The sequence below is a fragment of the Ranitomeya variabilis genome, chromosome 4 (assembly GCF_051348905.1).
Source record: "Ranitomeya variabilis isolate aRanVar5 chromosome 4, aRanVar5.hap1, whole genome shotgun sequence".
In the NCBI taxonomy this organism is placed as follows: domain Eukaryota; kingdom Metazoa; phylum Chordata; class Amphibia; order Anura; family Dendrobatidae; genus Ranitomeya; species Ranitomeya variabilis.
The window spans coordinates 710901699-710925458 of NC_135235.1; the positions used below are offsets into that span (position 1 = coordinate 710901699).

Consider the following 23760-nt stretch of genomic DNA (forward strand, 5'->3'; position numbering starts at 1 on the left):
TTTGAAACCCCAAGTGTTTCACTACAGTTCATAACGCAGAGCCGTGAAAATAAAAAATCTTTTTTTTCCACAAAAATTATTTTTTAGCCCCCAGTTTTGAATTTTTCCAAGGGAAACAGTTGAAATTAAACCCCAAAAGTTGTCCTATTTGTCCTGAGTATGCTGATACCCCATATGTGGGGGGGACCACCGTTTGAGCGCATGGCAGAGCTCGGAAGGGAAGGAGCGTCATTTGGAATGCAGACTTAGATGGATTGGTCTGCAGGCGTCACATTGCGTTTGCAGAGCCCCTAATGTACCTAAACAGTAGAAACCCTCCACAAGTGAACCCATATTGGAAACTAGACCCCCCAAGGAACTTATCTAGATGTGTTGTGAGAACTTTGAACCCCCAAGTGTTTCACTACAGTTTATAACGCAGAGCCGTGAAAATAAAAAATCCTTTTTTTTTCCACAAAAATTATTTTTTAGCCCCAAGTTTTGTATTTTCCCAAGGGTAACAGGAGAAATTGGACCCCAAATGTTGTCCAATGTGTCCTGAGTACGCTGATACCCCATATGTTGGTGTAAACCCCTGTTTGTGCGCACGGGACAGCTCGGAAGGGAAGGAGCACTGTTTTACTTTTTCAACGCAGAATTGGCTGGAATTGAGATCGGACGCCATGTCACGTTTGGAGAGCCCCTGATGTGCCTAAACAGTGGAAACCCCTCAATTATAACTGAAATCCTAATCCAACAAATCCCTAACCCTAATCCCAACGGTAACCCTAACCACACCCCTAACCCTGACACACCCCTAACCCTAATCCCAACCCTATTCCCAACCGTAAATGTAATCCAAATCCTAAAACTAACTTTAGCCCCAACCCTAACTTTAGCCCATCCCTAACCCTAACCCTTGCCCTAACCCTAGCCCTAACCCTAGCCCTAACCCTAACCCTAGCCCTAACCCTAACCCTAGCCCTAGCCCTAACCCTAACCCTAACCCTAACCTTAGCCCTAACCGTAGCCCTAACCCTAACCCTATCCCTAACCCTAAAGGGAAAATGGAAATAAATACATTTTTTTAATTTTTTAATTTTTCACTAACTAAGGGGGTGATGAAAGGGGGTTTGATTTACTTTTATAGCGGGTTTTTTAGCGGATTTTTATGATTGGCAGCCGTCACACACTGAAAGACGCTTTTTATTGCAAAAAATATTTTGTGCGTTACCACATTTTGAGAGCTATAATTTTTCCATATTGGTCCACAGAGTCATGTGAGGTCTTGTTTTTTGCCGGACGAGTTGACATTTTTATTGGTAATATTTTCGGGCATGTGACATTTTTTGATCGCTTTTTATTCCGATTTTTGTGAGGCAGAATGACCCAAAACCAGCTATTCATGAATTTCTTTTGGGGGAGGCGTTTATACTGTTCCGCATTTGGTAAAATGGATAAAGCAGTTTTATTCTACGGGTCAGTACGATTACAGTGATACCTCATTTATATCTTTTTTTATGTTTTGGCGCTTTTATACGATAAAAACTATTTTATAGAAAAAATAGTTATTTTTGCATCGCTTTATTCTGAAGACTATAACTTTTTTATTTTTTCTTTGATGATGCTGTATGGCAGCTCGTTTTTTTGCGGGACAAGATGACGTTTTCAGCGGTACCATGGTTATTTATATCTGTCTTTTTGATCGCGGGTTATTCCACTTTTTGTTTGGCAGTACGATAATAAAGCGTTGTTTTTGCCTCGTTTTTTTTTTTTTTAGGTGTTCACTGAAGTGGTTAACTAGTGGGACAGTTTTATAGGTCGGGTCTCTACTTTTATTGTTTTTTTTTATTTAGATAAAGAAATGTATTTAAAGGAACAATATACAGTATATATATATATATATGGTAATCTTTGGTATATGGTATCTTTGGTAATAGATGAAAAAAAGAAAGACAGCACAAAAAAATAGAAAAAAGGGGCTTTAATGCCTGAACGGCGTGGCGACGTTTCGGATATCTTTATCCTTTTTCAAGCTGCTTGAAAAAGGATAAAGATATCCGAAACGTCGCCACGCCGTTCAGGCATTAAAGCCCCTTTTTTCTATATTTTTGTGCTGTCTTTCTTTTTTTCATCTATATATATATATATATATATATATATATATATATATATATATATATATATATATATATATATATATATATATATTTTTTTTTTTTTTTTTTTTTTTTGGGGGGGGGGGATTTTTTTAATTTTTGTTTACACATGTGAATATTTTTTTTTTACACTATAACATTGCCCCGGGGGGGGGGGGGGGGGGCATCATGTTATAGTGTAAGATCGCTGATCTGACACTTTGCTGTGCACTGTGTCAGATCGGCGATCTGACATGCACAGCTCCTGGAGGCTTCCCAGCGCCTGCTCTGAGCAGGCGCAGTGAAGCCACCTCCCTGCAGGACCCGGATGCCGCGGCCATTTTGGATCCGGGTCTGCTGCAGGGAGGAGGAGGTAAGAGACCCTCAGAGCAACGCGATCACATCGCGTTGCTCCGGGGGTCTCAGGGAAGCACGCACGGAGCCCTCTCCCTGCGCCATGCTTCCCTATACCGCCGGGACACTGTGATCATGTTTGATCGCAGTGTGCCGGGGCTTAATGTGCTGGGGGTGGTCCGAGACCGCTCCTGGCACATAGTGCCGGATGTCAGCTGCGATAGTCAGCTGACACCCGGCCGCGTTCGGCTGCGCTCCCCCCGTGAGCGCGGCCGATCGCTATGACGTACTATCCCGTCGAGGGTCAGATAGGCCCAGGTCACCTCGACGGGATAGTAGGTCTAAGGTCAGAGAGGGGTTAAGATTTCTTTGAATATTCCCCAAATACACATATGTATTTGGGGAACAAATACACTTTGTAAAATATCTATAGATAGGACTCATCCATAAGAAACTTGAGCATTTGTTCTACAGCTATATTTGGTGCAGGGCCTGCAACTGAATCAATTTGACTTGTAAAGGCTGAGGGGCTTCTAAAGCTTCTTTCTAAGGTTACAAGTTTAAACTGAAACACCTGTTGTGACATGCCATGCAGTAAATATATTATTACCATGCAAAGGAAAAAAACAGTTTTAAATTGTTACAGGAAAAAATTACAGTACACAAATTTTAGATTGTTAGTTATGTCTTTTTTTTTCTTAAAGGGACTCTGTCACCTGAATTTGGAGGGAACAATTTTCAGTCATATGGGCGGGGTTTTCGGGTGTTTGATTCACCCTTTCCTTACCCGCTGGCTGCATGCTGGCTGCAATATTGGATTGAAGGTCATTCTCTGTCCTCCATAGTACACGCCTGCGTAAGGCAAGATTGCCTTGTGCAGGCATGTACTACGGAGGACAGAGAATGAACTTCAATCCAATATTGCACTTCTTACCAGATGCGTTACTCTTAAACAAAAAAAGTCATGATTAGTGTTGAGCATTCCGATACTGCAAATATCGGGTATCGGCAGATACTCGCTGTATCGGAATTCCGATACCGAGTTCCGATATTTTTGCGTAATCGGAATTCGGAATCGAGATCCATATTCATGTAAAAAATAAAGAATAAAAATAAAAAATATGGATATACTCACCCAACCGACGGCCCCTGGCTCTCAGTGGTGCAACCGGCAGCCTCCATTCCTAAGAATGCAGTGAGTATAGGACCTGCGATGACGACCGCTCACGTGACCACGACGTCATCGAAGGTCCTTCACTCTGCATTCTTAGGAACGGAGGCAGACGCTTGCAGCGGTGACAGCCAGGGGCCGTCCGAGGGTGAGTATATCCATATTTTTTTATTTTTATTCTTTATTTTTTACATGAATATGGATCCCAGGGCCTGAAGGAGAGTTTCCTCTCCTTCACACCCTGGGAACCATCCAGGATCGCTCCCTATTACTTTCCGATATTTGTGTCCCATTGACTTGTATTGGTATCGGGTATCGGTATTGGCGATATCCGATATTTTTTGGATATCGGACGATCCAATCCGATACCGATACTTTCAAATATCGGACGGTATCGCTCAACACTAGTCATGATAGTTTCATAAAAAATTTTGTGGTTTATTGAATTATCCACAGAAAAACCACATTGCAGCAAAACATAAAAATAGATGAAATAGTTATGAACAAATTGTCCATTTGTTCCTATCAGCGTTTGTTCCACATATTTTCTGAGATGGAGTAGAAGACATCTTTCTTTCGTTTCCTCCTTGCTCCCTGAACTGTCCGTAGATACTAGTTTACTCTTGGATGGGCCATGAACAGTAGAGGAGTTGGAGGAGGCAGTGAGTAAACTCCATAGTAAAGAAGTCCTGGGGCCCAATGGTTTCCCAGGAGAATCATATAAAGAATATGAGCGGATCTTGTTACCAAAATTATTGGGGTCTTTGAGGAGCCGCATCAGTAGGAAGATTGCCCACATCTATGAATGAAGCAATTATTGTCCGGGAGAAAACCCTGAGCTCCCAGACTCGTATCGTCCGATATCCCGACTACCCTGCAGATAATGAAATATTAGCCAAAGTACTCGTCAATAGGGAAATAAAATGATAGTGGAAGTAATCCATGAAGACAAACAGGATTTATACCGAACAGATCTACGGCACCAACATCAGACGATGATATCTTACTGTACAGATGAGTAATAACGAGGCTGGAAATAGAGCAATAATGTCCGTGACGCTATGAAAGCTTCCCACAGCATCCAGTGGAATTATTTATGGAAAGTGTTGGGCAAACTGGGATTTGGTGACAAGCTTATAAATTGGGTCAATGTTCTCTATGGGTCACCGTCCGCAAGATTGAGAGTAAATGGTCGATTGTCAGGGCCATGTGAGTTCGGCAGGGGTACACGACAGGGGCGCCCGCTCTCACCTCTCCTAGTTCCATTAGCAATGAGCCGCTGGCATGTAAACTGAGAGATTCCAAGGACTTCATTGGTTTTGCGTGTAATAACATCATACAGAAGGTGAGTCTGTGCCGATGATGCTGCTTTATGTGGGCGATATAGTCATCTGTGGGCCAATAATGACAGATATAAAGGAGTTTGGTGCGAGATCAGACAAACATCAATTGGGATAAGTCATGTATGTTCCCACTGACCCTCTCCCACATATGGAAACAATTGCACCAGTTCGGACACCAGTGGTGGAACAGATTAAATATATCGGTGTGCTAGTCGGGTCTAATATTACAGACTACATAGCGTTAAACATTAACTCTTTACTAGAGAGATTTAGATCTAAAATAAATGTGTGGTGCAAATTGTCTCAGTCTGTAATAGGTTGGGGAAACCTCACTAAAGTGATTTTGATGCCACAATTTTTGTATTTTCTTCACAATTCCCCATGTTGGATCCCTCCTACCATATTCCAAAAGGTGCAGTCAGTGTTCAGAGAACTGAGATGGTGCAAGCGAAATGCAAGGAGAAAACTGGCGTCACTTTAAAGAGACAAAACTGAGGGAGGTTTGGAGATTCCCCATCCATGGATCTATTTTATAGCTTCGCAGATACATCATTTTCATATGTGGAGAAAAAGAGAGAGTCTGGATAAGAATGGTAGTCATGTCCTTCAAGACAAAAATGTGTGTCACCCATATACATACTGGAGGTGGGCACTAAGTACAGATAGAGACCGACCTTAGCAATAATGTACAAGGTGTGGGATGGAGGAGAGAGTATTGGAGATAAGGGAATGCTCTAATGTTACCCCATTATGGCAAAATCAACGACTGGTGGAGTTTGATAAGTTGGCTGGTTTCAGAGGTTGGGAATTAAGGGAAATTCAGACTTTAACTCAGTTAGTAGGAAACACTTAAAAGATTTAACAAACTTCAAGAGTTTGGATTGCCTCATGGCCTCTTCTTTCAATACCTACAACTTAGGCATGCATGCGGCACCGGATATACAGAAAAATTATTTACTAGACTCAATAGTGAAGCAAAATACACGACCAGTTTAATTTCAAACATCTATCAGCAATTCTTACAGTCTCGCATGGGCGACCATCTCCTGACAGCAGATGTGGGTCCGATTATTGAAGAACAGTGGAAAGAGGTTTTGGAACTAACTCCTAGAATGTCCCCATGTGAATCTCAGGGGCTCTTGCAGATATACCTTTATACATGGATTACCGTATATACTCGAGTATAAGCTGAGATTTTGACCCCACTTTTTGGGGCTGAAAGTAACTCTCTCGGCTTATATTCGCGATATTCACCTGCTCCCCGTTCCACCGTTGGCGCCGCTCTGTCTTCCGCATCCTCTGCAGTGATGCTCCGGTCAGAGGGCGTGATGTCGTGATTAGTACGTGCCGCCCTCTGCCTGAGCATCAGTGCAGAGGACAAGGAAGACACAGCGGTGGTCAGCTGTTGAACGGGAAAGGTGAGTATAGCAAATGTCGGGGGCCTGAGAGGTGAATATGTATTTTTTTATTTTTTTAATTGCAGCAACAGCATATGGGGCAAATGTCTGTATGGAGCATCTTATGGGGCCATGTGCAGCATTATATGGGCAATTATCTGTATGGAGCATCTTATGCGGCCATGTGCAGCATTATATGGGGCAATTATCTGTATGGGGCCATGTGCAGCATTATATGGGGCAAATATCTGTATGGGGTCATGTGCAGCATTATATGGGGCAAATATCTGTATGGGGCCATATGCAGCATTATATGGGGCAAATATCTCTATGGAGCATCTTATGGGGCCATAACCCACATTTGTGGAGCATTATATGGGGCAAATGTGTCTATGGAGCATCTTATGGGGTCATAATCAGCATTTGTTCAGCATTGTATGGGGCATATTTTAATATGGAGCATCTTATGGAGCCCATCATAAACTGTATGGAGCATTATATGGGGCTCCTGATTCAATATGGATATTCAAAAACACTTAACCTACTGATGTCTCAATTAATTTTACTTTTATTGGTATCTATTTTTATTTTTGAAATTTACCGGTAGCTGCTGCATTTTCCACACTAGGCTTATACTCGAGTCATTAAGTTTTCCCAGTTTTTTGTGGCAAAATTAGGAAGGGTCAGCTTATACTCGGGTCGGCTTATACTCAAGTATATACGGTATATAGAACGCAGAGCTTTCTTTTTAGAATTGGGGTAAGTCCAAATTCAGATTGTCTAAGATGTGGAACTAAGGATGCACACATGTTCTGGGAGTGCAGGAGATTGAGCTCATACTGGAGAAATATGGAATATTGGAATATTTGGAAGAATCAGTTAATTTTGAATCACCGATGGCTGTAGGTCTTTGTTGAACATTGTATCATGCATGCATTGCATTGCATTGGATTGCAAACTTATTGCACAACATTGGTCAGACACTCAACCACCGACAGTTAATGAGTTAGTAAATATGCTAAACAATATTATTTGGTTGGATAAAGGGGTATACAGAAAGAGAAAAACAATCATGAAATTTGACAACATCTGGGGGTCCTGGTTGAATGTTCCAGGCCTGCCATCTGGAGTACTGGAGTATGGCAATTTCTGGCTCCAGGAACACTTGTGGTATCATCAGTCCAGGTTAAATTATAAAGATATGGTCATTACACATGCAAACTAATTATTATAACTGAATGGCAGATATTCTAATGTATACACATCATAAAAAATATACTGTTTTCTCTGGAGTGTTATTGGGGGAAGGGGGGTGCATTAGTTTGTTTAACCCCTTCACCTACAAAGGGTGGTTTGCACGTTATGGACCGGGCCAATTTTTACAATTCTGACCACTGTCCCTTTATGAGGTTATAACTCTGGAACGCTTCAACGGATCCTGGTGATTCTGACATTGTTTTCTAATGACATATTGTACTTCATGATAGTGGTAAAATTTCTTTGATATTACCTGCGTTTATTTGTGAAAAAAATGGAAATTTGGTGAAAATTTGGAAAATTTCGCAATTTTCCAAATTTGAATTTTTATGCAATTAAATCACAGTGATATGTCACACAAAATACTTAATAAGTAACATTTCCCACATATCTACTTTACATCAGCATCATTTTGGAACCAAAATTTTTTTTTGTTAGGGAGTTATAAGGGTTAAAAGTTGACCAGCAATTTCTCATTTTTACAACACCATTTTTTTTAGGGACCACATCTCATTTGAAGTCATTTTGAGGGGTCTATATGATAGAAAATACCCAAGTGTGACACCATTCTAAAAACTGCACCCCTCAAGGTGCTCAAAACCACATTCAAAAAGTTTATTAACCCTTCAGGTGTTTCACAGGAATTTTTGGAATGTTTAAATAAAAATGAACATTTAACTTTTTTTCACACAAAATTTACTTCAGCTCCAATTTGTTTTATTTTACCAAGGGTAACAGGAGAAAATGGACCCCAAAAGATGTTATACAATTTGTCCTGAGTACGCCGATACCCCATATGTGGGGGTAAACCACTGTTTGGGCGCATGACAGAGCTCGGAAGCGAAGGAGCGCCATTTGACTTTTCAATGCAAAATTGACTGGAATTGAGATGGGACGCCATGTTGCGTTTGGAGAGCCACTGATGTGCCTAAACATTGAAACCCCCCACAAGTGACACCATTTTGGAAAGTAGACCCCCTAGGGAACTTATCTAGAGGTGTGGTGAGCACTTTGACCCACCAAGTGCTTCACAGAAGTTTATAATGCAGAACCGTAAAAATAAAAAATCATATTTTTTCACAAAAATGATCTTTTTGCCCCCAATTTTTTATTTTCCCAAGGGTAAGAGAAGAAATTGGACCCCAAAAGTTGTTGTACAATTTGTCCTGAGTACGCGGATACCCCATATGTTGGGGTAAACCACTGTTTGGGCGCATGGGAGAGCTCGGAAGGGAAGGAGCGCCGTTTGACTTTTCACTGCAAAATTGACAGGAATTGAGATGGGACGCCATGTTGCGTTTGGAGAGCCACTGATGTGCCTAAACATTGAAAACCCCCACAAGTGACACCATTTTGGAAAGTAGACCCCCTAAGGAACTTATCTAGAGGTGTGGTGAGCACTTTGACCCACCAAGTGCTTCACACAAGTTTATAATGCAGAGCCGTAAAAATAAAACAAAAATTTTTTCCCACAAAAATTATATTTTAGCCCCCAGTTTTGTATTTTCCCGAGGGTAACAGGAGAAATTTGACCCCAAAAGTTGTTGTCCAATTTGTCCTGAGTACGCTGATACCCCATATGTGGGGGGGGAGCCACCGTTTGGGCGCATGGGAGGGCTCGGAAGGGATGGAGCGCCATTTGGAATGCAGACTTAGATGGAATGGTCTGCAGGCGTCACATTGCGTTTGCAGAGCCCCTAATGTACCTAAACAGTAAAAAAAAAACACAAGTGACACCATTTTGGAAAGTAGACCCCCTAAGGAACTCATCTAGATGTGTTGTGAGAGATTTTAACCCCTAAGTGTTTCACTAGTTTATAACGCAGAGCCGTGCAAATAAAAAATATTTTTTTTTTCCACAAAAATTATTTTTTAGCCCCCAGTTTTGTATTTTTCCAAGGGTAACAGGAGAAATTAGACCCTATATATTGTTGTCCAATTTGTCCTGAGTACGCTGATTTCTGATATCTGGGGGGGAACCACCGCTTGAGCGCATGGCAGAGCTCGGAAGGGAAGGAGCATCATTTGCAATGCAGACTTAGATGGATTGGTCTGCAGGCGTCACATTGCGTTTGCAGAGCCCCTAATGTACCTAAACAGTAGAAACCCCCCACAAGTGACCCAATATTGGAAACTAGACCCCCCGAAGGAACTTATCTAGTTGTGTTGTGAGAACTTTGAACCCCCAAGTGTTTCACTACAGTTTATAACGCAGAGCCGTGAAAATAAAAAAATTAAAAATTTCCCCCCAAAATTATTTTTTAGCCCCCAGTTTTGTATTTTCCCAATGGTAACAGGAGAAATTGGACCCCAAAAGTTGTTGTCCAATTTGTCTTGAGTACGTTGATACCCCATATGTGGGGGGGAACCACCGTTTGGGCGCATGGGAGGGCTCGGAAGGGAAGGAGCGCCATTTGGAATGCAGACTTAGATGGAATGGTCTGCAGGCGTCACATTGCGTTTGCAGAGCCCCTAATGTACCTAAACAGTAGAAACCCCCCACAAGTGACACCTTTTTGGAAAGTAGACCCCCTAAGGAACTCATCTAGATGTGTTGTGAGAGCTTTGAACCCCCAAGTGTTTCACTACAGTTTATAACGCAGAGCCATGCAAATAAAAAATATTTTTTTTTCCACAAAAATTATTTTTTAGCCCCTAGTTTTGTATTTTCCCAAGGGTAACAGGAGAAATTGGACCCCAAAAGTTGCTCTCCAATGTGTTCCGAGTACGTTGATACCCCATATGTTGGGGTAAACCCCTGTTTGGGTGCACGGGAGAGCTTGGAAGGGAAGGAGCACTGTTTTACTTTTTCAACGCAGAATTGGCTGGAATTGAAATGGGACGCCATGTCACATTTGGAGAGCCCCTGATGTGCCTAAACAGTGGAAACCCCCCAATTATAACTGAAACCCTAATCCACACACACCCCTAACCCTAATCCCAACGGTAACCCTAACCACACCTCTAACTCAGACACACCCCTAATCCCAACCCTATTCCCAACCGTAAATGTAATCCAAACCCTAACCCTAACTTTAGCCCCAACCCTAACCCTAACTTTAGCCCCAACCCTAAATGTAACCCTAGCCCTAGCCCTAACCCTAGCCCTAACCCTAACCCTAACCCTAATGGGAAAATGGAAATAAATACATTTTTTAAATTTTTCCCTAACTAAGGCTACGTTCACATTAGCGTTCTGCGCCGCAGCGTCGGGCGCCGCATGCGTCATGCGCCCCTATATTTAACATGGGGGCGCATGGACATGCGTTGCACTTGCGTTTTGCGACGCATGCATCACTGCGGCGCACGCATCATGGCGCAGAGGACGCAGCAAGTTGCATTTTTTGTGCGTCCAAAATCAAGCAAAAAAAGGACGCATGCGTCGCAAATGTGAACGTAGCCTAAGCGGGTGATGAAGGGGGGTTTGATTTACTTTTATAGCGGGTTATTTAGCGGATTTTTATGATTGGCAGCTGTCACACACTGAAAGACGCTTTTTATTGCAAAAAATATTTTTTGCGTTACCACATTTTGAGAGCTATAATTTTTCCATATTTTAGTCCACAGAGTCATGTGAGGTCTTGTTTTTTGTGGGACGAGTTGACATTTTTATTGGTAACATGATCGGGCACGGGGAGATTTTTTGATCGCTTTTTATTCCGATTTTTGTGAGGTAGAATAACCAAAAACCAGCTATTCATTAATTTCTTTTGGGGGAGGCGTTTATACCGTTCCGCGTTTGGTAAAATTGATAAAGCTATTTTATTCTTCGGGTCAGTACGATTACAGCGATATCTCATTTACATCATTTTTTATGTTTTGGCGCTTTTATACGATAAAAGCTATTTTATAGAAAAAATAATTATTTTGGCATCGCTTTATTCTGAGGACTATAACTTTTTTATTTTTTTGCTGATGATGGTGTATGGCGGGTCGTTTTTTGCGGGACAAGATGACGTTTTCAGCGGTACCATGGTTATTTATATCCATCTTTTTGATCGCGTGTTATTCCACTTTTTGATTGGCGGTATGAGAATAAAGCTTTGTTTTTTGCCTCGTTTTTTTTTTTTTTTTTTACGGTGTTCACTGAAGGGGTTAACTAGTGATATAGTTTTATAGGTGGGTTCGTTACGGACGCTGCAATACTAAATATGTGTACTTTTATTGTTTGATTTTTTTTTATTTAGATAAAGAAATGTATTTATGGGAATAATATTTTTTTTTTTTTATTTATTTAGGAATTATTTTTTAATTTTTTTTTTACACATGTGGACATTTTTTTTAACTTTTTTACTTTGTCCCAGGGGGGGACATTACAGATCGATGATTTGACAGTGTGCACAGCACTGCAGGCTTACCAAGTGTCTGCTCTGAGCAGGCACTCGGTAAGCCACCTCCCTCCCTGCAGGACCCGGATGCCGCGGCCATCTTGGATCTGGGACCTGCAGCGAGGAAGGAGGTAGGAGACCCTCGGAGCAACGCGATCACATCGCGTTGCTCCGGGGGTCTCAGGGAAGCACGCAGGGAGCCCCCTCCCTGCGCGATGCTTCCCTATACCGCCGGCACACCGCGATCATGTTTGATCGCGGTGTGCCGGGGGTTAATGTGCCGGGGGCGGTCCGTGACCGCTCCTGGCACATAGTGCCGGATGTCAGCTGCGATAGTCAGCTGACACCCGGCCGCGATCGGCCGCGCTCCCCCCGTGAGCGCGGCCGATCGTGCTGGACGTACTATTCCGTCCTTGGGAAGTAGGGCCCACCCCACATGGACGGAATAGTACGTCCAATGACAGAAAGGGGTTAAATAAAAAAACGAATCCTTGGAAGAAGATGACAACTTTATTGTATTATATGTATAACAATAACATAATGATATCATGTAACATTAAAAATATCTTTGTTCTACTGATGTCTCTTTGTAGAAAAGTTAATGTGTAATTTTCTTAATAAAAATTATCTGATTAAAAAAGTGTGTGTTTTATAGTCCAAGAAATATGGTACGTTCTGAAATAATTTCCCTTTCTCATTTAATTATACATCTGTTTGTTATATATTTTTGTACAATTTGCTACTAATAATCAACCCATAATCACCAGAAAGTAACTGGTGAAATACCGAGGCTAAGGCAAAAATGGATAAAATAGATATCTTTATTCACAATGAAAATACATAAAAATTACAATTAAAACAAGACAAGGGAATTTCTAAAATACGAAATAACTAATGGTCACACATATGTAAGGGTCTAAAATTCATCAGACCACACAAATTCAAGAGAATATACTGGTACGTATTATGATGCCCATTTAAACATGTATTTTAAATGTATATTACTTATTATATCAAGAAGGGCAAGACAAAAACGCATATGCTAACTACAAAAAGAAACTCCTTGAATACAGAGTTTTTAGTTTACATATATGGAGGATTCATAAAGTGCATGGTATTGTGCAAAAACGCTTTTTAACCCTATCACAACTCAATAGATCCATAAATGTAAACACTCCAGATGTCCCCACCTAATATATATATATATATATGCAGTGCCTAATACTGTCTCAAAATGCACAAAGGTATATCAAGCAGCAGCAATATGTAACCAGCACTATAAAGTGCTCCGTGCTCTGCAAAAGGTGCATATTATAAACAGGCCAGCAAGAGAAAGGGGGGGACCGTAATGTAGGAGAATAGCAAAAAGTGACCATATCCCAAACTGTGGATGTTACTACTTACACATGGGAGACCATCAGTGACCCCGACAGCGCCGTTTCGCCATGTTGGCTTCCTCAAATGGGGGCGTGTTTGTGTGCTAATTTGTCTGCGCTTTTAAGCCCACACAGGGCACGCATAGACAGCTGTTTCGAATGTCAGCATTACCGGCATGTATTTGCGCATGCGCGGCTTTACGGGCTTCCTCTATTGAAAATATGACTTCCTTTGCCGCACGCCTGGAACGCAGGCGTGGAACGCACTGCATCCAGCAGAGGGCGGGGTGGGAAGTCACGGAGTCGCCCCAAACTGCGCATGCGCTAGCCGTATAGTGGAATATACCGAAAAGAAAAGAAAAAAATTGAGAAACGGAAAAAAGGAGAGGATAAGCACATCATGGGGATATTGCGCCAGGTACAGCCTTGGATAATCTCGTGCCAGAAGAAATAATAATAAGTAATGATAATATAATGAAAAAAAAACCCCAATAGTGAGGTAAATTACATACAAAAACCAGAAAAGCGTGAAATATATGCATACCTCAAATTGGGTTGCATAAAGGTAAATATAAGAAAAGAAAAAAAGGGAAAATAAATCCATAAGGATTACAATAAAATTAATAACATACAATTGTTATTTATAATGGTCATTCATATAGTGTAATTAATATAATAAATCCAACATATATAAGAATTATATGTGCTACGAAATATATGTGAATACACATTCAAGAATAAACAAATAAATACAATATAACATAACCAATGTTGCTAGATGTGATGTGGAAACATATTCAAAGTGACTTCTTCCTCAGCAAGATGCATATCTCCATAGATGGAACACCTCCAAAGACAATAGATTCGGATAATCCAAACATATAATGGACAAGCCATCCTGCGCATAATATCATGAACTGGACGAGTATCCCAAGTACATAATCCTCACTATATGAAAAATCAAACAAAAAAAGTTAAAACCCAAAACACACAAACACAAATAAATAAAAAATATATATATTAAAACCAGGAATACGGGAGGAGATCTCTTTAGTATTCATTTATTTAGTCCGATTCCTACCCTGCAATATTCTATAAAAATGCTGTAAACCCCAAATTTTCATTTAGGCCGTCAGGAGCCATAGTGCCCAAGAGGTAAATCCATTTACTCTCTCTCTGTGCCAGGGCTTTACTCAGGTTACCTCCCCTAGGCCCCAGACACACCTGATCAATTGCTTGAATCCTCAAGCCAGACGGATCACATTGATGGAAGGACTTAAAATGCCTTGGGAGAGTTTTCAACAAGGTAATATCTTCTACCACAGATGCTTTTTCTATATCTCTTACGTGTTCTCTGGTTCTCACTCTGAGTTCACGGGTGGTAAGGCCTATATAAACCTTCTTGCATGGGCAGACTGCGTGGTACACAACCCCCTTTGAGGAGCAGGTAAGTTTCTTCCAAATTTTAAAAATTCTTGTACTATCATGATTATGAAAGCATGTGCTTTTAAAATGATTACTACACGCTTTACAATCATTGCAAGGAAAAAATCCCTGCAGTTTTGATTCTATTTTCTCCATAGATTGATTTTACCAAAACAACCACTCCTAACTCCTAGACGGTCAAAAAATTTGGGCGACTTTTTGGTGCACAGCCACTATCTAAATCAATCTATGGAGAAAATAGAATCAAAACTGCAGGGATTTTTTCCTTGCAATGATTGTAAAGCGTGTAGTAATCATTTTAAAAGCACATGCTTTCATAATCATGATAGTACAAGAATTTTTAAAATTTGGAAGAAACTTACCTGCTCCTCAAAGGGGGTTGTGTACCACGCAGTCTGCCCATGCAAGAAGGTTTATATAGGCCTTACCACCCGTGAACTCAGAGTGAGAACCAGAGAACACGTAAGAGATATAGAAAAAGCATCTGTGGTAGAAGATATTACCTTGTTGAAAACTCTCCCAAGGCATTTTAAGTCCTTCCATCAATGTGATCCGTCTGGCTTGAGGATTCAAGCAATTGATCAGGTGTGTCTGGGGCCTAGGGGAGGTAACCTGAGTAAAGCCCTGGCACAGAGAGAGAGTAAATGGATTTACCTCTTGGGCACTATGGCTCCTGACGGCCTAAATGAAAATTTGGGGTTTACAGCATTTTTATAGAATATTGCAGGGTAGGAATCGGACTAAATAAATGAATACTAAAGAGATCTCCTCCCGTATTCCTGGTTTTAATATATATATTTTTTATTTATTTGTGTTTGTGTGTTTTGGGTTTTAACTTTTTTTGTTTGATTTTTCATATAGTGAGGATTATGTACTTGGGATACTCGTCCAGTTCATGATATTATGCGCAGGATGGCTTGTCCATTATATGTTTGGATTATCCGAATCTATTGTCTTTGGAGGTGTTCCATCTATGGAGTTATGCATCTTGCTGAGGAAGAAGTCACTTTGAATATGTTTCCACATCACATCTAGCAACATTGGTTATGTTATATTGTATTTATTTGTTTATTCTTGAATGTGTATTCACATATATTTCGTAGCACATATAATTCTTATATATGTTGGATTTATTATATTAATTACACTATATGAATGACCATTATAAATAACAATTGTATGTTATTAATTTTATTGTAATCCTTATGGATTTATTTTCCCTTTTTTTCTTTTCTTATATTTACCTTTATGCAACCCAATTTGAGGTATGCATATATTTCACGCTTTTCTGGTTTTTGTATGTAATTTACCTCACTATTGGGGTTTTTTTTTCATTATATTATCATTACTTATTATTATTTCTTCTGGCACGAGATTATCCAAGGCTGTACCTGGCGCAATATCCCCATGATGTGCTTATCCTCTCCTTTTTTCCATTTCTCAATTTTTTTCTTTTCTTTTCGGTATATTCCACTATACGGCTAGCGCATGCGCAGTTTGGGGCAACTCCGTGACTTCCCACCCCGCCCTCTGCTGGATGCAGTGCGTTCCACGCCTGCGTTCCAGGCGTGCGGCAAAGGAAGTCATATTTTCAATAGAGGAAGCCCATAAAGCTGCGCATGCGCAAATACATGCCGGTAATGCTGACATTCGAAACAGCTGTCTATGCGTGCCCTGTGTGGGCTTAAAAGCGCAGACAAATTAGCACACAAACACGCCCCCATTTGAGGAAGCCAACATGGCGAAACGGCGCTGTCGGGGTCACTGATGGTCTCCCATGTGTAAGTAGTAACATCCACAGTTTGGGATATGGTCACTTTTTGCTATTCTCCTACATTACGGTCCCCCCCTTTTTCTTGCTGGCCTGTTTATAATATGCACCTTTTGCAGACCACGGAGCACTTTATAGTGCTGGTTACATATTGCTGCTGCTTGATATACCTTTGTGCATTTTGAGACAGTATTAGGCACCGCATATACATACATTAGGTGGGGACATCTGGAGTGTTTACATTTATGGATCTATTGAGTTGTGATAGGGTTAAAAAGCGTTTTTGCACAATACCATGCACTTTATGAATCCTCCATATATGTAAACTAAAAACTCTGTATTCAAGGAGTTTCTTTTTGTAGTTAGCATATGCGTTTTTGTCTTGCCCTTCTTGATATAATAAGTAATATACATTTAAAATACATGTTTAAATGGGCATCATAATACGTACCAGTATATTCTCTTGAATTTGTGTGGTCTGACGAATTTTAGACCCTTACATATGTGTGACCATTAGTTATTTCGTATTTTAGAAATTCCCTTGTCTTGTTTTAATTGTAATTTTTATGTATTTTCATTGTGAATAAAGATATCTATTTTATCCATTTTTGCCTTAGCCTCGGTATTTCACCAGTTACTTTCTGGTGATTATGGGTTGATTATATTGATTGGAGGTGGCTGTTTCATTACTGGACCCCCCCCCCTTTTTTGGTAATGTATAAAATTTGCTACTAATGTATAATGCTTCTTCCCATCTGAGTTATTTTTGATCAACAAAATATGATTTTCCAGTAATTCATTTTACACACTCTAGGTATGATAATAACTTCTCCACTGTGTGGGATTTTGACTTCTCATTCCTCATGTTTGGTCCTGTTAAAATAAAAACACTTATATAACCCTCCCATTCTGGAGCGGTTCCAGCACTTGTATTTTGGGGGCTCATGTAATGTTGTTAGGTCATGTGAGCCCTGTGTCTAATTAGCGCTGGCTACATTGTTCGAAAATTTGGAAAAATCGAACAATAAGAAGTCAAAGAGAAGTCGCAGCCTTCCTGCAACCTCATGAGCCCCAGGAGCGAGAGTGCCAATACTGCTAAAAGAGCACTGGCACGGAAGGTAAAAATGATTTTTTTTTTTAATTTTATCAAGGCCAAACATGATGACGACCCCTTTAAGAAAATGCAATTTCCATTTAAAATGTTTCCCACATTAAGAACATGAAAAAGGCTTCTCCCCTATGTGGGTTCTCTGGTGGTGATCAAGATGCGCTTTTCGGGTAAATCGTTTCCCACAATCTGAACATGAAAAAGGCTTCTCCCCTGTGTGGGTTCTCTGGTGCTTAACACAATCTGATTTATGGTTAAAACATTTCCCACATTCTGAACATGAAAAAGGCTTCTCCCCTGTGTGAATTCTCTGGTGGATAACAAGACTGCATTTCTGGTTAAAATATTTCCCACATTCTGAACATGAAAAAGGCTTCTCCCCTGTGTGGGTTCTTTGGTGCTTAACCAAATCTGGTTTCTGGTTAAAACATTTCCCACATTCTGAACATGAAAAAGGCTTCTCACCAGTGTGAGTTCTCTGGTGCTTAACCAAACTTGATCTATCGTTAAAACTTTTTCTACATTCGGAACAAGAAAAAGGCTTCTCCCCTGTGTGAGTTCTTTGGTGTATAACAAGATTCCCTTTCCAGTTAAAGCATTTCCCACATTCTGAACATGAAAAAGGCTTCTCCCCTGTGTGAGTTCTCTGGTGTATAACAAGAATTGATTTTTTGTTAAAACATTTACCACATTCTGAACAGGAAAAAGGTTTCTCGCCTGTGTGAATTCTCTGGTGCTTAACAAAATGTGATTTCAGTGTAAAATATTCCCCACATTCTGAACAGAATAATGGTTTCTCATCTGTGTGAGTTTGAAAATATGATTTATCCACAAAGCATTTTCCACATTCTGAACATAAAAAAGACTTCTCCCTTGTGTAAGTTTTCTGGTGTATAGCAAGATCTGATTGCTGGTTGAAATATTTCTGACACTTGGAACAAGAAAATCTGTTCTCTGCTGTGTGAATTGTTTGATGTTTAAGAAAATATTTTTGAAGGGGAAAGCTATTTCCATATTCTGAAGGTGAAAATTGCTTCTTTTCTTTAGGAGCAGTTTGTTTCTTAATGCTTATTTTACGACTCTCATTTTCCTTAGTAGGCGGTAATGAATCAGAAATTAGGACCTGTTTCATAGGATCAGATGACAGATCTTTGCTGCGAAGGGATGATGGTATATCTGGAGTAATGGTATTCACTTCAATTGTATCCTGTGGGATCTCAAGATCATCTGATCTAAAAATTGAAGATGTCAGCTGTCCCTCTGATCTCCTGATACAGTCTGGTACATCTGCTAAAAATAAAACCAATTACTAATTTTTCAATAAAATATTTTTGAACATTTCTACTTAAACTGTCAGTAAAAATAGCAAGTTATGTAAAAAAAAATTGAATTATTCATCAAGAAAATGACAGTTCGCAGTCTAATAGAAAACCTCATGGCCTGAACCAGTGAAGCGTGGTGTTCAACTGTTTGTTTATTCTGCCTCCCAAAAATGGAATAAAAAGCCTCAAAGAAATGTTATGTGGACAAAAATAATACCAGTAAAAAGTTCTACTCATTTTGCAAAAACAAACATCATCTGTCAATGGAAATACAGAGGTTTCTACATTATTAGTGGCTCAAAGGCTCTTGAAAAGCAACATGTCTTCCATTAACCAATCCAGTAATATCCGCTACCCAAAGTCAAGTTTCACCCTCGCTTCTGAGTCTTGCAGTGTGCTCAAACCACATTTAGCATCCAAGTATTTGGCATTATTATAGCGAGAAGAACCCACTTAATTTAAGGTGCATGTGTCTTCTGGAGCACACTATATGTTGGGTAATAAAATGGTATATTTGCAATTTTTACTCTCCAACTTTCACTGCACTCTAATTATAGGAAAGTGGCTGTAGAGTCAAAATAGTCACTAGTATTGGCTTTCCTGACAAAGAAGTCTTTTATACTTTGAAACGCGTAGAATAAACCACGATCCATTTGACAACCTGGGATATACGTCTCATTACTGAGCAGCAAGCGCGGAAATCATACACAAACCTCTCCTTTTTTTCCCAGATACTGACTACTCTTGCGTCTTCTGATTTTGTATTTTCTCTGCCCTCCCGGTTGTGGCCAAACTAGCTGACTATTCTTCTTGACATCTCATACTACAGAAAAGCAAGTATCAATGTGGCCCAATCTAGGTTGTGTGTAAGTCCAGATGTAGAGGTGTTAAAGACGTTAAGTATATAAAAAAATGAGTAACTAATGGTAAAACCTCTTCGGGGTCTCAGTGGTTCTTGGCAATATAAACGATCGTAATGGACAATATTTTCTATCACATGAGTTTCAAGAAGAACTATTCATTTAAAGAGAACTATTTATAATAGTGCAGAGCTGATGTTGTTATAAATTTAGATCTGGAGCATTTGGAAGAGGCAATGGAGAACTTTTTTAAAGACCACCACGGAGTTACAGACTCAGGTAAGAAAGGCAGGCAGATCCCACCATAATCAATCTATCATACAGATAAACATGTAGAAAAAGAGTAAATTAAAAAAAAACATCAACAGCGTATGTATGAGGGGAGAGTTCCATCACTTAACCGGAGTTGCACTCATTTATGGTGGACCATTGGAGCCACAATGAATCCTGACCAGAAGAGTAGAGAAAGTATTAGTGTTCCCCATTTCAGGAGAGATTGTGCAGTAATCTGAATTTCTTAAAATTGAAAACATACCATATTTTTCTGACTATAAAACGCACCTAGGTTTTAGAGGAGGAAATAATAAAAAAAAATGTAAGCAAAAAATGTGGTCAATTCTGTGCTTAACCCCTTTCTGACATTGGACGTACTATCCCGTCGAGGTGGGGTGGGCCCGTATGACCACCGACGGGATAGTACGTCCAGCGCGATCGGCGGCGCTCACGGGGGGAGCGTGGCCGATCGCGGCCGGGTGTCAGCTGACTATCGCAGCTGACATCCGGCACTATGTGCCAGGAGCGGTCACGGACCGCCCCGGCACATTAACCCCCGGCACACCGCGATCAAACATGATCGCGGTGTGCCGGCGGTACAGGGAAGCATCGCGCAGGGAGGGGGCTCCTTGCGGGCTTCCCTGAGACCCCCGGAGCAACGCGATGTGATCGCGTTGCTCCGAGGGTCTCCTACCTCCTTCTTCGCTGCAGGTCCCGGATCCAGGATGGCCGCGGCATCCGGGTCCTGCAGGGAGGGAGGTGGCTTACCGAGTGCCTGCTCAGAGCAGGCGCTGGTAAGCCTGCAGTGCTCTAAGTCAGATCGGTGATCTGACAGAGTGCTATGCAAACTGTCAGATCACCGATCTGTGATTTCCCCCCCTGGGACAAAGTAAAAAAGTTAAAAAAAATTTCCACATGTGTAAAAAAAAAAGAAATTCCTAAATAAAGAAAAAAAATATATATATTATTCCCATAAATACATTTCTTTATCTAAATAAAAAAAACAAAACAATAAAAGTACACCTATTTAGTATCGCCGCGTCCGTAATGACCCCACCTATAAAACTATATCACTAGTTAACCCCTTCAGTGAACACCGTAGGGGGAAAAAAAAACGAGGCAAAAAACAACGCTTTATTATCATACCGCTGAACAAAAAGTGGAATAACACGCGATCAAAAAGACGGATATAAATAACCATGGTACCGCTGAAAACGTCATCTTGCTCCGCAAAAAACGAGCTGCCATACAGCATCATCAGCAAAAAAATAAAAAAGTTATAGTCCTCAGAATAAAGCGATGCCAAAATAATTAATTATTCTATAAAATAGTTTTTATCGTATAAAAGCGCCAAAACATAAAAAAATGACATAAATGAGGTATCGCTGTAATCGTACTGAACCGAAGAATAAAACTGTTTTATCAATTTTACCAAACATGGAACGGTATAGACGCCTCCCCCAAAAGAAATTCATAAATAGCTGGTTTTTTGTCATTCTGCCTCACAAAAATTGGAATAAAAAGCGATCAAAAACTGTCACGTGTGCGAAAATGTTACCATTAAAAACGTCAACTCATCCCGCAAAAATCAAGACCTCACATGACTCTGTGGACCAAAATATGGAAAAATTATAGGTCTCAAAATGTGGAGACGCAAAAACTTTTTTGCTATAAAAAGCGTCTTTTAGTGTGTGACAGCTGCCAATCATAAAAATCTGCTATAAAAAATGCTATAAAAGTAAATCAAACCCCCCTTCATCGCCCCCTTAGTTAGGGAAAAATAATAAAATAAAATAAATGTATTTATTTCCATTTTCCCGTTAGGGTTAGGGCTAGGGTTAGGGCTAGGGTTGGGACTAGGGCTAGGGCTAGGGTTAGGGCTAGGGTTAGGGCTAGGGTTAGGGCGAGGGTTTGGATTACATTTACGGTTGGGATTAGGGTTGGGATTAGAGTTAGGGGCGTGTCAGTGTTAGGGGTGTGGTTAGGGTTACCGTTGGGATTAGGGTTAGGGGTGTGTTTGGATTAGGGTTTCAGTTAGAATTGGGGTGTTTCCACTGTTTAGGCACATCAGGGGCGCTCCAAACGCGACATGGCGTCCGATCTCAATTCCAGCCACTTCTGCATTGAAAAAGTAAAACAGTGCTCCTTCCCTTCCGAGCTTTTCCGTGCGCCCAAACAGGGGTTTACCCCAACATATGAGGCATCAGCGTACTCGGGACAAATTGGACAACAACTTATGGGGTCCAAGTTCTCTTGTTACCCTTGGGAAAACATAAATTTGGGGGGCTAAAAATCATTTTTGTGGGAAAAAAAAGATTTTTTATTTTCACGGCTCTGCGTTGTAAACTGTAGTGAAACACTTGGGGGTTCAAAGTTCTCACAACACATCTAGATAAGTTCCTTGGGAGGTCTAGTTTCCAATATGGGGTGACTTGTGGGAGGTTTCTACTGTTTGGGTACATCAGGGGCTCTGCAAATGCAACGTGATGCCTGCAGACCAATCCATCTAAGTCTGCATTCCAAATGGCGATCCTTCCCTTCCGAGCTCTGCCATGCGCACAAACAGTGGTTCCCTCCCACATATGGGGTATCAGCATACTCAGGACAAATTGGACAACAACTTTTGGGGTCCAATTTCTCCTGTTACCCCTGTGAAAATACAAAACTGGGGGCTAAAAAATCATTTTTGCGAAAAAAAAAAGAATTTTTATTTTCACGGCTCTGCGTTATAAACTGTAGTGGAACACTTGGGGGATCAAAGCTCTCAAAACACATCTAGATAAGTTCCTTAGGGGGTCTACTTTCCAAATGGTGTCACTTGTAGGGGGTTTAATGTTTAGGCACATCAGGGGCTCTCCAAACGCGACATGGCGTCCCATCTTAATTCCAGTCAATTTTGCATTGAAAAGTCAAATGGCGCTCCTTCCCTTCCGAGCTCTGCTATGCGCCAAAACAGTGGTTTACCCCCACATATGGGGTATTGGCGTACTTAGGACAAATTGCACAACAACTTTTGGGGTCCAATTTATTCTCTTACCCTTGGGAAAATAAAAAATTAGGGGCGAAAATATAATTTTTGTGAAAAAATATGATTTTTTATTTTTACGGCTCTGCATTATAAACTTCTGTGAAGCACTTGGTGGGTCAAAGTGCTCACCACACATCTAGATGAGTTCCTTAGGGGGTCTACTTTCCAAAATGGTGTCACTTGTGGGGGGTTTCAATGTTTAGGCACATCAGGGGCTCTCCAAACGCAACATGGCGTTCCATCTCAATTCCAGTCAATTTTGCATTGAAAAGTCAAATGGCGCTCCTTCCCTTCCGGGCTCTGCGGTGCGCCCAAACAGTGGTTTACCCCCACATATGGGGTATCAGCGTACTCAGCACAAATTGTACAACAACTTTTGGGGTCCATTTTCTCCTGTTACCCTTGGTAAAATAAAACAAATTGGAGCTGAAATAAATTTTGTGTAAAAAAAATTTAAATGTTAATTTTTATTTAAACATTCCAAAAATTCCTGTGAAACACCTGAAGGGTTAATAAATTTCTTGAATGTGGTTTTGAGCACCTTGAGGGGTGCAGTTTTTAGAATGGTGTCACACTTGGGTATTTTCTGTCATATAGACCCCTCAAAAT

At 40.6% G+C, this 23760-nt stretch overlaps 2 protein-coding genes across 3 annotated transcripts in view; one reads left to right on the plus strand and one right to left on the minus strand.

Moving 5' to 3' along the window:
- LOC143766498 (uncharacterized) overlaps window positions 1-23760 on the plus strand; it is an 831863-nt gene that overhangs the window by 401421 nt on the left and 406682 nt on the right. The gene's annotated exons all lie outside the window — the stretch shown is intronic.
- Window positions 17183-23760, minus strand: part of LOC143766527 (uncharacterized) — a 28694-nt gene continuing 22116 nt past the window's right edge. The window contains exon 7 of one of the 2 annotated variants that reach the window (XM_077254286.1): window positions 17183-18958. In XM_077254286.1, the coding sequence (XP_077110401.1) occupies window positions 17772-18958 (1187 nt within the window). In that variant the 3' untranslated portion in view covers window positions 17183-17771. The remainder of the gene's footprint in view (window positions 18959-23760) is intronic. The other variant, XM_077254287.1, reaches the window with a different exon arrangement.